Raw genomic sequence first — 16,658 nt, forward strand, 5'->3', positions numbered from 1 at the left:
TATTCTGTTGTTGGTAGACTGAGTCTGATAATTTCACCCACAGTCTCATTTAAATAGATTTTCCGTATTTGTTTATTTATAATACTTAGTGTAGTGCATCAACTGATTTTTTAGAAAAGAGACAGTGCACACCGTATAATTCTCGGAGAAAAGGGAAAGGGTCGTCCATAGTGGGTCACCCAATTACGGGGAAGTCCCCAATTGCGTGTGTTCTACGCAGTTAACTTTTGGTGTTATAGTTTAAGACATTGTTTCATTTTATATTTGAAAGTACGTTAAATAGAAACATGTTTCCTAACAATAGATCAGGTAATTATTTATTTTTGCTAGTTTTTAGTAATACCTTTTTTGTTCTTTTTTATTGCGCAACTAATTTTATCAAGTACACTTAGCTCTGATGATAAACGGAACACGTAAACAATTTATATTAAATTAAATTATATATATATAAATATATAATTTTATTAATGTAGATGTTAAATCGATAAAATCAAAGTGTTTTTATAAAATTCGTTACAACATATTACGACGAACGATTTTTCACGAGATGTCAACGATGTACGACTACAATTTCCAACCAATATGAATTTCAATATCTTTGAGCTTTATTTCCGTTGACCAGCTTTGCTTAGATAACAATTAAATCGTTTAACCTTGTGATCATCAATAACCATAATTTTATAATCTGAATGCAATTAGTCGAATATACCTGGACAATGTAAAAACTAAAAATTGATGATACCAAATGCCTCGCATTCGTTACTTCGTACTCGTATAATACTGGAAACAGATCAACTGGTGCCAATATTATACGTAATATAATTCAATAATGTTGAGATGTTAACAGTTTCTAGACAACTAAAGGTTTATCAGTTAATAGAATCGAGCTATCAATATATAATTTCCATACGAAATTCGTAAAATGGGAAAAATTATAAGTACTGCCTATTGAATTGAAACTTAAATTGCAACTATGTCCATTATCACTGAGAAAACAATTGAATTAAACAAATAAATGTATAATATTTGATAAAATATAAAGCAAAGATAAGTAATTGATATATAAGTTACACTTTTTCGAAATTTGTAAAGTGTTATCAAAATCTCAACGTTTAAAAAAAATGAGCTCTGGATACTTAATTAGTTTTTCCCAATCTGTTATATTAAACAATATACACTATAACAAGATTAACCATGGTCTTGCCAAATTTTTACTCAGGTTTTTCCCATATAAACTGTTTTATAAAGTGAATTTTGTTTTATGTACATTTAGGTGGTCGTGGTGGTCATAACTCTAGATGGAAAAGAGATGATAACCAAAATCAAGGTAAACAAAAGTAAAATTAAATGTTCACATCACCTACATTTAAATATTAGTCCATTAATTAACTAAAATTAATTCTGACATTCGTCAATCTTACTAATAAAAAAATATCTGATACTAATTAGTTAAAAATACCATTTTCCGTAGTTTCATTTTACATTTCAAATAGATCGACGATGGTAATAGAGCCAAATTTTTGTTCTTCAATAAAATAAATTTTGTTAATTTTTTTACAGTTTATTTATATTTATTTTATTGTTTTATCTATATTTAGGTGGTCGCGACGGTTATAACTGGAGAAGGGGAGGACGTGGTAGCCAAAATCAAGGCAAGCAAATGATTAATTAACTAAAAAAACTAAAAATTAGGTCTGACATTCGTAAAACTTAGTAATACATAATTTTTTAAACTAATTAGTTTTTTAGTGTAGTTTAGTTATTATTATTTGGGTTAGGTTTTTTTTCGCTTGTTTTGCTTGACATATAATAAACTCTTGTTCAAAAGTTGCATATCCATGTTTCCTATGCGGTTATTCAATTCTTCTTTAGATATATTGGTCCTTGTCGATTAAATTCTAGCTGGAAACTCTGAAAGAATTGATGATTTGAAAACCATGCATGATAGATGGGGAAATTGTATGGTCTCAATACACAGCGTTTTGAGCCGTCCAAGCTTAATTCTTGATGAGAACTAGCGTGTTGCCCGTAAAACACTGTAGTTTACGGTAGTTTTGCTTATTCTTTCCGAAGTAGATAAAATTGTTATCTTTTATCACTGCCCATGTACACAATCAAGTCCAGTTAGAGTGGACCATTTTAATTCATAAAAAGTAATATTCCTAACTTTTGAACATGTGTTTATTTAATTTGTACCAGTGTTCTAGTTACAGCGAATGCTCAGATGTAATAATTTATGAATATTATAATAAACACAAATATGAACATGAAGTTATATTTAAGGGTTCCGTATTTGTTTATTTATAATACTTAGTGTAGTGCATCAACTGATTTTTTAGAAAAGAGACAGTGCACACCGTATAATTCTCGGAGAAAAGGGAAAGGGTCGTCCATAGTGGGTCACCCAATTACGGGGAAGTCCCCAATTGCGTGTGTTCTACGCAGTTAACTTTTGGTGTTATAGTTTAAGACATTGTTTCATTTTATATTTGAAAGTACGTTAAATAGAAACATGTTTCCTAACAATAGATCAGGTAATTATTTATTTTTGCTAGTTTTTAGTAATACCTTTTTTGTTCTTTTTTATTGCGCAACTAATTTTATCAAGTACACTTAGCTCTGATGATAAACGGAACACGTAAACAATTTATATTAAATTAAATTATATATATATAAATATATAATTTTATTAATGTAGATGTTAAATCGATAAAATCAAAGTGTTTTTATAAAATTCGTTACAACATATTACGACGAACGATTTTTCACGAGATGTCAACGATGTACGACTACAATTTCCAACCAATATGAATTTCAATATCTTTGAGCTTTATTTCCGTTGACCAGCTTTGCTTAGATAACAATTAAATCGTTTAACCTTGTGATCATCAATAACCATAATTTTATAATCTGAATGCAATTAGTCGAATATACCTGGACAATGTAAAAACTAAAAATTGATGATACCAAATGCCTCGCATTCGTTACTTCGTACTCGTATAATACTGGAAACAGATCAACTGGTGCCAATATTATACGTAATATAATTCAATAATGTTGAGATGTTAACAGTTTCTAGACAACTAAAGGTTTATCAGTTAATAGAATCGAGCTATCAATATATAATTTCCATACGAAATTCGTAAAATGGGAAAAATTATAAGTACTGCCTATTGAATTGAAACTTAAATTGCAACTATGTCCATTATCACTGAGAAAACAATTGAATTAAACAAATAAATGTATAATATTTGATAAAATATAAAGCAAAGATAAGTAATTGATATATAAGTTACACTTTTTCGAAATTTGTAAAGTGTTATCAAAATCTCAACGTTTAAAAAAAATGAGCTCTGGATACTTAATTAGTTTTTCCCAATCTGTTATATTAAACAATATACACTATAACAAGATTAACCATGGTCTTGCCAAATTTTTACTCAGGTTTTTCCCATATAAACTGTTTTATAAAGTGAATTTTGTTTTATGTACATTTAGGTGGTCGTGGTGGTCATAACTCTAGATGGAAAAGAGATGATAACCAAAATCAAGGTAAACAAAAGTAAAATTAAATGTTCACATCACCTACATTTAAATATTAGTCCATTAATTAACTAAAATTAATTCTGACATTCGTCAATCTTACTAATAAAAAAATATCTGATACTAATTAGTTAAAAATACCATTTTCCGTAGTTTCATTTTACATTTCAAATAGATCGACGATGGTAATAGAGCCAAATTTTTGTTCTTCAATAAAATAAATTTTGTTAATTTTTTTACAGTTTATTTATATTTATTTTATTGTTTTATCTATATTTAGGTGGTCGCGACGGTTATAACTGGAGAAGGGGAGGACGTGGTAGCCAAAATCAAGGCAAGCAAATGATTAATTAACTAAAAAAACTAAAAATTAGGTCTGACATTCGTAAAACTTAGTAATACATAATTTTTTAAACTAATTAGTTTTTTAGTGTAGTTTAGTTATTATTATTTGGGTTAGGTTTTTTTTCGCTTGTTTTGCTTGACATATAATAAACTCTTGTTCAAAAGTTGCATATCCATGTTTCCTATGCGGTTATTCAATTCTTCTTTAGATATATTGGTCCTTGTCGATTAAATTCTAGCTGGAAACTCTGAAAGAATTGATGATTTGAAAACCATGCATGATAGATGGGGAAATTGTATGGTCTCAATACACAGCGTTTTGAGCCGTCCAAGCTTAATTCTTGATGAGAACTAGCGTGTTGCCCGTAAAACACTGTAGTTTACGGTAGTTTTGCTTATTCTTTCCGAAGTAGATAAAATTGTTATCTTTTATCACTGCCCATGTACACAATCAAGTCCAGTTAGAGTGGACCATTTTAATTCATAAAAAGTAATATTCCTAACTTTTGAACATGTGTTTATTTAATTTGTACCAGTGTTCTAGTTACAGCGAATGCTCAGATGTAATAATTTATGAATATTATAATAAACACAAATATGAACATGAAGTTATATTTAAGGGTTTAGAGGTAGAGGTCAATATCGCGACCCAAATAAAATTCGTTCAGAAAATCCTGCAGATTCAGAAGAGAGGAAAAATAGACCACCGAGAGAATCAAGAACTATGGGTTTTAGAGCTTTAGAAAGTTTATCGCAAGTTGATGATGTCGATGACATTATCCTAAGATTAAGCGATTCGCATCAAGGTTTCCAAAGACTTCTTGAAACCGGTAACATACAACCCGACTATTTTGTTTTAATAGTGAAAATTTTTTACAAGATTTGTGATAGTAGCAGAAAAGGAAATATTATAAAACTGATTCAAAAAACGCCATTTTTGAAAAAAATAACGTCCTACATAGCAAGTATTGAATTTCAAGATGAAAAGGAAAAACGATTAAATAGATTATTTTGGAATGATCCGGATTCATTATGGGAACAATTAATATTTATCTTTAGAGTCATGTCAGAAGTATCCCCTTCTACTTCATGTGAAATGTTACCGAAATGTTTAAAAACGATACTCAAAAGTATCCAACGTATTGAGGATGAGCACGGCATGCATGTTTCAGATGGAATCAAAGCAGAAGTTGAAAGTCTAAACGATTACATAGAAAAATTAATATTAGATAATGAAAAGAAAAAACAAGAGTCTCAAGTAATATCTGAAGTAATTGATGAAGAGGAATATGTAGCACCTAGAGATGATTACAGAGAAATCAGTGTGTATCCAAGCGGCAAGGAAATAACCAATAAAAACAGGGGTTTTTTCTTAAATAAAAACAAAATTAAAGGCAGATATGGTAGTGTTGCCGAATATTTAGATGTGCAGTTCCGACTACTAAGAGAGGATTTTGTCGCCCCTCTTCGTGAAGCCATATGTGAATATAAAAACCCAACTCATACTGGGAGGATAACGAATGTAAAATTTTATAAAAACACGTGGTTTTTGAACATGGAGTCTGTGAATCAGTTTCAGTGTTACCGATTGCAGTTTGCCGAAATGAAGAATAAAAAAAAACTGAAATTCACTTATGAAAACTCTAAACGGTTCATGCTCGGATCGTTGGTGTTGTTCACACAAGATAATTTTAAAAGTATTTTATTCGGAAAAATCGCTAAACGCAACGTAGAAGACTTAGAAAAAGGACAAATAATTGTTAGCACAGAAACTGGTATTCCTAACAAAGAGCCATATTTAATGGTAGAATGTTGTGTTTATTTTGAACCATATTATCAGGTAAATAACATTTTATAATTTATTAGTTAAATTACATTTTAAGATTTGGTAGATATAATTTAAAAGCAAATTGTTAATCTTGTTAATAGGTACTTACTGTATTACAAAATATGGATACATCATCATTTCCTATGGAAAGGTATATTATCAACGTGGAAACTGAAACGCGCCCACCCGATTACATCCTTGACGTTAATCCAGTGTTTTATACAATTGAAGGAGATCGATTTTGGGCACCGAATTTTCCAAATAAACCATTTTATGGTTTAAATGAATCACAACAAATTGCTTTTAGAGCTGCCTTGACTAAGGAATTGTCCATTATTCAAGGACCCCCCGGTACAGGGAAAACATTTGTGGGTCTAAAAATTGCCCAAACTCTTTTAGAAAATTATAGAGCTTGGTTTAAGGGAACTCCTTTGTTGCTCATTTGTTATACAAATCACGCTTTGGATCAATTTCTGGAAGGCATTTTACCATTTACAGAAAATATTTTACGTATTGGAGGACAATCTAAAAGTGAGACTCTAAATAAATACAATATTCGAAAAAAGTGTCATACACAGCATTCTGCGACGAGAAACGCTTATTTTGATTTAAAACATATTGCTGGAGAAATTCAGTCTATTAACAACATTTTGATGTCCCTTGAAAAGTTTGACAGTATAATTTCGTTTAAGAGCTTGTCTGAATATATTCCCACAGAACTGAATTATCTTAAGGATGCCACACCTGAAGAATGTAGGCAGTGGCTCATGTTTGGCAGGGAGGAGACTCACAATGAAAACAGATTTTCTCCTGAAGTGGATATCAATAAACTTACCAATATAGACACTCCCGATGAGGCTGAAATGGAACAAGAAACTAATGACATTGAAGATTTACTTAATGATATTAAAGTTGAAAAGGTCTATGACGCAATATTAGATTTAAATGAAATTAATAAAATATATATTAAAACAAGAGAATACATAAAAACATTAGCACCAGATGATATTGCCAAGAGAAACATGGCAGAATATGAACTATTTGAAATTGAACGTGACTATTATCATTTAAAGGTAGTACAAGTTTTATAATTCGCCTTTCGTTTAAATAATTTTGTTTTTAGGTGAACTTGGAGAAAGGTGCCCAATTTACAAACCCAAAGGAGCCAAAAATATTAGGCTACTCTCATCCAAATCAACTGCCACCATCTCTGCGATGGAGATTCTATTTTTATTGGGTCTCTCGTTTGAAAACGAACCTGCTTAGGAAAAAAGAACAATTGTCAGTAAATTTTAGAGAAACTTTTGAAATATATGATAACTTAAAATCAATAGAGGATACAAAAGTAATGAAAGAACATTTCGTAATCGGTATGACGACGACCGGGGCCGCTAGAATGAATTCCACCCTGAAAGCATTGAAGTGTCCCATTGTAATAGTTGAAGTAAGTACTAAAAATATGACTGATAATTTATTTTTTTATTGACTGCTTTTCTTCAGGAAGCCGCCGAGGTTCTCGAAGCTCATATAGTAACAGCATTAACAGAGCACTGTCAGCACCTTATCTTGATAGGTGATCACAAACAGTTAAAACCGAGTACCGCCGACTACCAAACTGAAACTAAATTTCAACTAGGAATAAGTCTTTTTGAAAGGATGGTTCTGAATGGTGTGGAGTGTCACACGTTGAATGTACAACATCGCATGAGACCGGAAATATCTGCTCTTATCACGCCATCAATATATCCTAATTTGCAGGACCATGAGAGTGTAAAAGGGAGAGAGGACATCCGAGGCCTGGAGAAGAACCTTTTTTTTATCGATCACAAACATCTAGAAGAAGTGTGTACCGAAACCAGCAAGAAAAATATGCATGAGGCTACTTTCTTAATTAGCTTGGCACGTCATTTGATCTTGAATGGTTATGAGGGCAAACAGATTACTATTCTTGCAGCGTACTTGGGACAGATGTATGAAATGCTAAAACTTAAAAAGCAACACTTATTGTTACTAAAGGATGTGAGAATTGCCGTACTAGACAATTATCAGGGCGAAGAATGTGATATTATATTACTCTCCTTAGTCCGCTCCAATGCTGAAAACTCTATTGGGTTTTTGAAAAACGAAAATCGTGTTTGCGTTGCACTGTCTAGGGCGCGAAATGGTTTTTATATAATGGGAAATATGGAAATGTTATGTAATAATAGTGAAGTAAGTACTTAAATCAAGAAAAATCTTGATACTTCTCCATTGTTCTTTATGAATAAAAATGTATATGCAGGTATGGAAGCCAGTAAAAGAAACTTTGCAACAGCAGGACGCAATCGGCGAGAGTCTAGCTCTTGTGTGTCAAGTGCATCCCCATAAAACAACTCTGGTTAAGTCCGCAGAAGACTTTCTACAAGTCCCTGAAGGGGGATGCGATCTGGTGTGTAATGAACCTATGATTTGCGGTCATAATTGCAAGTTAACATGTCACATTCTCAACCATGACCACCTTTCATCACGTTGTTTTGAAAATTGCAATAAGTTAAGATACATATTTATTAAAATTATTGTTATTCTAAAATTGTTGTTTTTAGGTTGCTATGCGAATCTAATCCAGATCATGTTTGTAAAAAGAAATGTTATGAAGAATGTGGACCATGTACATATTCTGTAACACATGAACTGGAGTGTGGACACGTTGTTGCACTTCAATGCCACATTGATCCTTTAGACCATAAATGTCAGGAACCTGTGGTGACCACATTACCATGTGGTCACAGCGCACCCAAACCATGTTATAAGGATGTGGAGACGTTTAAATGTCCTTATCCTTGCGAAATAAGGGTAGAACAATGCGGGCATAAATGTAAATTGACTTGTCACGTGAGGGAGGATCCTGACCATTATGAGGTAGGCCCAATTTTTTTTAATTTTGTAACATGAACGAGAAACGAATTTACAAATACGTGTAATTATTTAATTACTACTTATTTGCAGTATAAATGTAGGGAGCCATGTTATAAATTCCGTGTGGGTTGTACGACAAATGAGGATCATCATCGGTGTTCGATGATGTGTTTTGAGGAATGCGTCCCCTGTCTTTTAGAAGTAAAGAAGCGCCGCACGGTTTGTCCACATGTTTACACAGTTCCATGTAATTTTGATGTGGACAAAATTGTTTGCATGAAACCGTGCACAAAAATCTTACCATGCGGCCATAAATGCATGAGCAAATGCGAAGAGCCATGTGCACCATGCACGAAAAAGGTTTGTAATTTGATATTTCTCAAATCGATACTTCATATGCGTGTTTTAGGTTGAAAAATTGGTTCCTGGTTGTGACCACAAAGTGACAGTGATGTGCCATCAAACGCCTGATAGAAGCTTGTGCCGAAAATTGTGTCCACGGACTTTAGACTGTGGACACTCGTGCAAAAATAGGTGCAACGAAGAGTGCACACCCCAATGCAGAGAAAAAGTTGACTGCAATATTACATCATCCTGTGGTCACTTCATTAATAAAGTGTATTGTTATATCAAGACTGGTAGGTAGAATTAGTTTTAACCAAATACGAATTATACACCGTTAACTACAGGAGGCAGAGCTGTTGAAGACGATTTACAGAAATGCTGCGATGCGCCGTGCGGTGTCGAACTGAAATGCCGCCACAAATGCAAGGGTACTTGTGGAAAATGTAAACAGGGTCGTTTACATATAAAATGCACGGAAAATTGTGGGGCTGTTTTAATTTGCGGACACGAATGTCCATTGCCCTGCAGGGAGAATTGTAAACCTTGCCAGAAGAAGTGCGTCTACCGCTGTGAGCACAGTAAATGTGGCAAAAAGTGCGGTGAAATATGCACGGGATGTAAACAGCGTTGTAATCGTGGTTGTGAACACCAAAAGTATGTAGTATTCATAATAATCTCGTAAATTTTATAAAAAAAAATAGAGTTGAGGATTATTTATATTGGTACTAAATTTAAATGTATCATATTTAGGTGCAAAAAACTTTGCTACCAAATCTGCAACATCGATCCGTGCACCGAGCCCTGCAAAAAAAAATTAAAATGTGGTCATCCGTGTGTTGGATTTTGCGGTGAACCTTGTCCACATCTGTGTCGTGAATGCGATGCCGATGAATTAACCGCTATATTCTTTGGAAATGAGGATGATGAAAACGCCAAATTTATAGAATTGCAAGACTGCAAGCACGTGTTGGAGAGCGAAGGATTAGAACAATGGTTTTCACAAAGTGATGACAAAGAAGAAATTCGAGTGAAGACCTGTCCTAAGTGTAGGACGCCTATTATTAATACTAAGCGATTCTGGACCTACTTAAAACGGGCTATGATGGATATGGATAAAGTGAAGGTCAGATTAAATGGCGACGAAAAATATAACGAAGAATTGCAGTATAAGATGTTTGTTGAGGCAGAAGGACTTCTTAAATGTCGCATTCCAAGTGAGTTTATCTACAAAACTTATTACTTAAATTGCTTTCTTAATTTTAATTCAAAATCATTGTTAAAAAACTAATTTGTTTTAGATTTGCCATACTTTCAAAGAACTGTTACTAACTTTGTTGAAAGGTTAGACAAAACCTTTCAGGGGAAACGAAACAAACTTGTGGCTTCTGAATTAAATTCTAGAAAAGCTAAATTGCAATTGTTACAACATATGATAAAAATTTTGAAAAATAGTAAAATAAGTAACGATTTTAATGTGAGTGAATCGGTACTTGTACAAATATCGATGATTTTATCTGCACTACAAAACAAAGATGATAGGATATCTGATCAGGAAATTGAAGACATTTCATTGGAAATCTATAGAATGGAAAAAATCGTAGATTTTGAGAACATCATATCAGGAAGGCATTCTACTGATGACTATGTAAACACATTGATCACAAAAATTAAAACAAAATTATTTAGTAATATGAGGTTTTCCCCGGAACTCGAAAGAGAAATATCTGACTATATGAAAACGTTAAATGATAAATTATGTACTGGCTTAAATATTAGCGAATCTGAACGATTACAAATTGTACGAGCCTTAGGTATGAGAAAAGGACATTGGTTTAAATGTCCAAATGGCCATATTTACTGCATTACGGAATGTGGAGGGGCTATGGAAGTTGGCAGATGTAACGAATGTGGTGCAGCTATTGGAGGAGAAAATCATGCGTTGCGAGGTGATAATGCACATGCTGGAGAAATGGATGGAAGTCGGTACCCTGCATGGTCCGTTATGAATAATCTTAATAATTTTCGTCTAGATTACGGAGTTTAATTTTTGTACATGTTAAAATATAATATTATGTCAATTAAGTTAATTATACAGATTGTTTTATTAATTCTGATTCTTTGAGTACATATACTATTAGTTAATATTTTATTAATATTATTAATGATTGTAAAACTAAACTAATATCACTAAAATATATTTGAATTAACAAAAAAATTGAAATAGTTCACAAGAACCTTTTTTTATCTGTTGATCTAGTTTATTATTTGTGCACTTGAAAAACATATCTTTAAATGAATTGTAATTGATTAAACACAATAAATAAAGCTTTTAATTGGATACTATTAGATAAAAAAATAAATTTCTTTTCTCCTAATAGTTTCACTTAAGTTTACTTTTCAAATTTCGGTAGCTTTGGCCAAATCGTATTTAAAATTGGTATGTATTATCCTAAAATATTTACCTACAATTCCATGTAATAATCCTCTTTCTTGTCAGACTATGTCACGGCCAAAGAGGCACCGTCATATAAAAATCAAGTCTTCTGATCAGTGGAATATCTTCAAATAACTCGTAAATTTGTTTCTAGAATCGTACTTAAAGGCACACAGAATTTTACTAAAAAATTTAATTTTAATATTAAAAAATAATTAAGCAATTAGTAATTCTTACTAACCTATTATATTGTAGTGAACTGTAAACTAAGGTAAGCGCTCCCATCTTACTAATCAATTTGGTATGGGATACACAACAAAAAAAAGTACCAATAACTGTATTGAGCTAAATGATATGTTCATGTTCATTATATTGTGTTAAAAAGGATTAATTTTTATTAAAGTTACGATATTAAAATATTTATTGCTAAAGTTATTATACACAATATATATAATAAAATACGTAAAACACAAACTATTAGCAATTATTAAGAAAAATTAAGAATAAAATACAATTAATACAATAAAGTTCAATAAAAAGAATAAAATCAGCAAAAAGTGCAATTAAATAATAGTGATCAGTCAAGTTGTTCACTTATTGACGAGGTGGCATGTATCCATGCTGAGGCGACGGTTGCGTAAATCCCTTGGAGTATGGATTACCCTGACCCTGAGGCGGATACACCACTCCACCAGGAGGATGAGAATATTGTTGCTGCTGCTGTGTGGGATATGGGTGGCTGCCTTGTGTTCCTGCAGTTCCCGGGTTAGTTGTGTAAGCCGTGGAAGACGGTACCTGACTACTGTCCATTACATACCTATATAAATTCAAGAATTAAAGTATTTAACTCAATAATACAGTGGTGACCAAAGAAATAGCATAACATTATGTAAGATATTTAATATAAGGATTTAATTCAAAATTTGTCCAGTAAATATAAAAAACATGTCAGTATTCTATGCTTTATTATTTTAAATATTTACGTTTTGTGGTACCATTTAACAATACTCCTAATAGTATGAATTTATTCTTGGTAGGATTTATTTTATTTAATTAAAACTTGCTTTCAATGGGAACAAAAAATATTACACTCCAGAGAAAATAATAAAATGATCTAAACATTGCCAATATCGTTAAAAATTTAAAATGCATCCGAAAATGGTTTATTATAAATTAATTATATATAAGCACACACTCAATTGAAAATACAATATGAAAACACACTCTAACAAAACTCTTCATATTGGAATAATCAATAAGCTTCTTGTCTTCTAGGCAAATAAACAATGAAATAATTAATTCATACAATATCAGTGTATCTAGTAAAGAAATAAAACGTCAATTGAATGAACGTTTCAATAAAAAACAATGACATAAAATAAAATTCAAACAAAAATAAAGATTATTGGGTTGTCCCAAAAACAATTTCAACAAGTTAATCTTAGGGAAAATGCGTCTGTGCCACAGAGATGAATCAAAATTATGAAACAAAAATTTACAATTAATAAATTGTTAAAGTTAAATGAAATAGCACAGTTTTAATCACTAAAAATCCCTTTCAGAATTAATTTTGCTATATTTACGTGCAACTCAATTCAAAAAAATATTTGTAAGATTATATAGAATAAGAATATAGTTCTTTTTATAATACATGATCTAGGTACAAAATGAATAAATGTAGAAATAAAATAATGTAATTTGTGCAAGGTGTGCTTTTCCCAATAACATTAAATAGTATGTGCTACTCTTTGGTAATCACTATATGTTAATTTATGGAAATGTTTCAAATAAATTAATAAAAATCTTACCCAGATGGATAATTAAATTGAGATGGATATGGTGTTCCATACTGCATTTGAGGGTAGTTGCCACCCATTGTTGTTCTGTTGAAATAATCCACATGATTACTGTGATTTGTTGATGCCACAGTTTGGGGTGGGTGACTTCCAGGTCCTGCCATAGCAACTGATTGTGGTCGACTATTTGGCTCACTGGTTGGTTGTTGTTGTTGTGGTGTTGAAGCTGGTTTTGGAGGTTCCTTGTGTTCTTCAGTACCATTCTTGTGCTGGTTTTTATCTTGCAGTGGATCAAACTCACTGGAATTTACTTTATTAAGTACTGTATTTGATGGGTTGTCATCTGTTGTAATAGGATCATCTAAAAACAACTGTTTAGAAAAGAATTTTAAATTATATGGAACAAAATACCCTTAGTTTCTGTCTTATTTATATTATCTCCAGCATTTCCATCCAGAGTGTCCAACATTTTGTTTACTTCATCTCTAAGTGATCTTAGTTGTGACTTCAGTTTTCTGACATCACCAACTGAGATTGTTGATGGATCAGATTTAAGATTTGAACCCAATAATATTTGTAATTTTAAAATACGACTACTTTGTATAGCAAAGGACAAGTCAGAACTATCAAATATAGTAATTAGGTCACCATCTGGAAATTTAATGAACTAATTAGATTAACACAAATTATGGTGTCATGTTTGGAATTTAAATAACAAAAACATTTATTGTTTGTAATAATACTATTACACATTATAATTAAAAAATGTGTAATTGGTTATCATCTAGGCTTCAGATTTTTTAGAATTTTTATTATTTTAATAACAATATCTTAAAGAAATATACATTTACTTACCCTCATCTTTGTACTTCAATGTAATTTCGTCATTTGATGAAAGCTTTCCTCTAAATACTCTTTGCATCATCAACACTAGTTCGTCGTATGTGATTGCTTCATTGTGAATAGGAATTCTTCTAATATCATCTCCTAACTGAACTTTGATGATTAGTTTACCACTCAAATCCAGATCACTTTTAATATCCATTTTGATTTAAAATAGGATTAACAAAGAAGAACTAATTTGCTGTAAAGACACTCGTATTACTAATGACGATTTCGATAAAAGCAAATTGTGAGAACAATATTACTATATATGTATAATAGCCTAGAACACCAACCAAGAAGTCTTCTTGTAAATTATATTTTTAATTGTTCCAAGAGCGATGTGAACTTGCACATAGAAAACTTGCAAGAAGTGCCAACAGTAAAATTTCACTGTATACCAACATTGAAAAATTAAATTACTCCCACACATATACAACGGAAACTATATAGGCGTAATTTTTAGTTATTTCATCTAAGTTTAATGATACGTGGCGCGATTGTAGATCAATTTTAAACAGAGTTATTAACATAAATTTAAATATATATTAAAATACTAAATACATACTACAACTTATCATAAGAAACATTTAATTACTTTTGTTGAAAGAAACATTTAACGATTTAAATTTTAATAAGATCAAATAGTTGTCTAGTTCGAAATTAGATGTCGTTGCGTCAACTTGGAGCTACTAGGGGTGTTTGTTATGTGATTTTTTATGTCAAATGCAGTAGATGCAAACAGTAATATAACCTAACTGGTTTGTTGTTAACTTGTTTTGTGTTTTTATGGTTGCCGGTTAAACTCAACGATAATATGAGCACCATGTTAAAGAAATGTAAGTATTTAAATATATAAAAAAGTATATGTGATATTAGACTATACCAAAATATTTTGTAGCCCCCAATAAAACCAAAGATAGTGAAAATGGTGCAGAGCCATCACAACCTATAACGAAAAAAGGAATCCTCACGTCTTTTTTAACAGGAAAACCAATGAATATACCAGATACAGACGTTGTGAGTATCACACTTATAGTTCATAATAAAATATTAACAATATTATATTCCAGTTAGGCAGATGTAGATTTGTCTCTGAATTTGAAAAGCTTAATCGCATTGGAGAGGGTACATATGGAATAGTTTGTAAGTATAATATAAATTTCAGTAGTTTTAAAATAACTTTAGGACCATTTCTATTTAGATCGTGCCAAAGACAGCATATCTGATAAAATTGTTGCACTTAAGAAAGTTCGGATGGATCAAGAGAGAGATGGAATTCCTGTTAGTAGTCTCAGAGAAATACAGGTTTTACTGAATTGTCGACATGAAAATATTGTCCATTTGAAAGAAGTTGTAGTGGGCAAAAGTTTGGAGAGGTAATTTTGTTAAAAACAGCATAATGTTGATTTAATCAAAAGTTTTCCAGTATATTTTTGGCTATGGAGTATTGTGAACAAGACTTAGCATCTCTGTTAGACAACATGCAAGCTCCATTCACAGAATCCCAAGTGAAGTGTATAATGTTGCAAGTACTTAGAGGTTTGAGATATTTACACCACAATTTTGTTGTACATAGAGATTTAAAAGTATCTAATCTATTGATGACAGACAAAGGCTGTGTAAAAATAGGTGAATATACTACTCATTATTTTATTATTAATAATAATCTTTTAATGCACTTTTTAGCCGACTTTGGTTTAGCAAGATGGTTTGGTGTACCATTGCGCCCTATGACACCTCATGTTGTCACATTGTGGTACAGAGCACCAGAATTGTTACTTCAAGCCCCCACACAAACAACCAGTGTGGATATGTGGGCTGCAGGATGTATTTTAGGTGAACTACTAGGACACAAACCTTTACTACCTGGCAGATCAGAAATTCAACAATTAGAACTAATTGTAGATTTATTGGGTAATACTTCAAATGTATCTCATTACTTGTAATTAATATTGTATTTAATTACAGGAACACCATCAGATTCAATATGGCCTGGATTCAGTGATTTACCTGCTTTGCAGAATTTCTCATTAAAACAACAACCCTACAATAATCTGAAACAAAGATTTCCTTGGCTATCAGCAGCTGGACTTCGCTTATTGAACTTCTTATTTATGTATGATCCGAAAAAACGTGCCACTGCTGAAGAGTGTCTTCAGAGCAGCTACTTTAAGGAACCGCCATTACGTAAGTAGTTATTTTAAAATAGATTAGTAATGATTAATAAATAATTATATTTCAGCTTGCGACCCTAAACTGATGCCGACATTCCCTCAACATAGAAATATTAAGGGATCAAAATCTTCAATAGACACTTCAAATACAGGTGCAGGAGATCAAACAAACAATTTACCTGCAATATCAGAATTGGTAAGTGACTAAATTTTTTTTAAAAAAGTTTACTTTATGTGTATTTTTGTTTTAGCTCGGCTCCATTGTAAAAAAGAGACGTATAGAATGATAATAATCATACAAAGTTGTGTGACTTATTTGTTTTTAATGTATTCAGTGCTATATAATTAAGAAAATAAAAAAGATATGACATTTGTATAACTTGTTTATTTATAACTATATTTTACAAAAAATG

The 16,658-nt window shown here is 31.6% G+C and overlaps 3 protein-coding genes across 7 annotated transcripts; 2 read left to right on the plus strand and 1 right to left on the minus strand.

Annotated features, from left to right (window-relative positions):
* Window positions 1–40: 40 nt before the first annotated feature.
* LOC109594615 (NFX1-type zinc finger-containing protein 1) lies at window positions 41–11,048 on the plus strand. Of its 4 annotated transcripts, none has more exons than XM_049962583.1 (14): window positions 41–309; window positions 1,274–1,327; window positions 1,599–1,652; window positions 4,509–5,728; window positions 5,818–6,789; window positions 6,840–7,160; window positions 7,217–7,927; window positions 7,998–8,245; window positions 8,299–8,614; window positions 8,702–8,971; window positions 9,021–9,249; window positions 9,301–9,610; window positions 9,707–10,170; window positions 10,255–11,048. In XM_049962583.1, the coding sequence occupies exons 1-14, from the start codon at window positions 288–290 to the stop codon at window positions 10,998–11,000; spliced, it is 5,937 nt and encodes a 1,978-aa protein (XP_049818540.1). In that variant the 5' UTR covers window positions 41–287; the 3' UTR covers window positions 11,001–11,048. The 4 variants fall into 4 exon arrangements, with proteins under 4 accessions (XP_049818540.1, XP_049818539.1, XP_049818541.1 ...); XM_049962582.1 differs by lacking the exon at window positions 1,599–1,652 and adding an exon at window positions 3,824–3,877; XM_049962584.1 differs by lacking the exons at window positions 1,274–1,327; window positions 1,599–1,652 and adding exons at window positions 3,499–3,552; window positions 3,824–3,877.
* A 745-nt stretch (window positions 11,049–11,793) lies between these two features.
* On the minus strand, window positions 11,794–14,432 carry LOC109607937 (protein TFG-like). 2 transcript variants are annotated; one of them, XM_020024394.2, is made up of 5 exons: window positions 14,335–14,432; window positions 14,042–14,270; window positions 13,598–13,837; window positions 13,199–13,547; window positions 11,794–12,207 (listed from the first exon to the last, which is right to left on the minus strand). In XM_020024394.2, the coding sequence occupies exons 2-5, from the start codon at window positions 14,229–14,231 to the stop codon at window positions 11,985–11,987; spliced, it is 1,002 nt and encodes a 333-aa protein (XP_019879953.2). In that variant the 5' UTR covers window positions 14,232–14,270; window positions 14,335–14,432; the 3' UTR covers window positions 11,794–11,984. The 2 variants fall into 2 exon arrangements, with proteins under 2 accessions (XP_019879953.2, XP_019879954.2); XM_020024395.2 differs by having other exon boundaries at window positions 14,365–14,382.
* Window positions 14,433–14,749: 317 nt separating this feature from the next.
* LOC109594605 (cyclin-dependent kinase 10) lies at window positions 14,750–16,624 on the plus strand. The gene is made up of 9 exons (XM_020009824.2): window positions 14,750–14,907; window positions 14,970–15,088; window positions 15,142–15,214; window positions 15,273–15,447; window positions 15,498–15,700; window positions 15,758–15,985; window positions 16,040–16,258; window positions 16,314–16,441; window positions 16,497–16,624. The coding sequence occupies exons 1-9, from the start codon at window positions 14,886–14,888 to the stop codon at window positions 16,530–16,532; spliced, it is 1,203 nt and encodes a 400-aa protein (XP_019865383.1). The 5' UTR covers window positions 14,750–14,885; the 3' UTR covers window positions 16,533–16,624.
* The last annotated feature ends 34 nt before the right edge of the window (window positions 16,625–16,658 follow it).

This window comes from Aethina tumida, chromosome 2 (genome assembly GCF_024364675.1).
Source record: "Aethina tumida isolate Nest 87 chromosome 2, icAetTumi1.1, whole genome shotgun sequence".
Lineage (NCBI taxonomy): Eukaryota > Metazoa > Arthropoda > Insecta > Coleoptera > Nitidulidae > Aethina > Aethina tumida.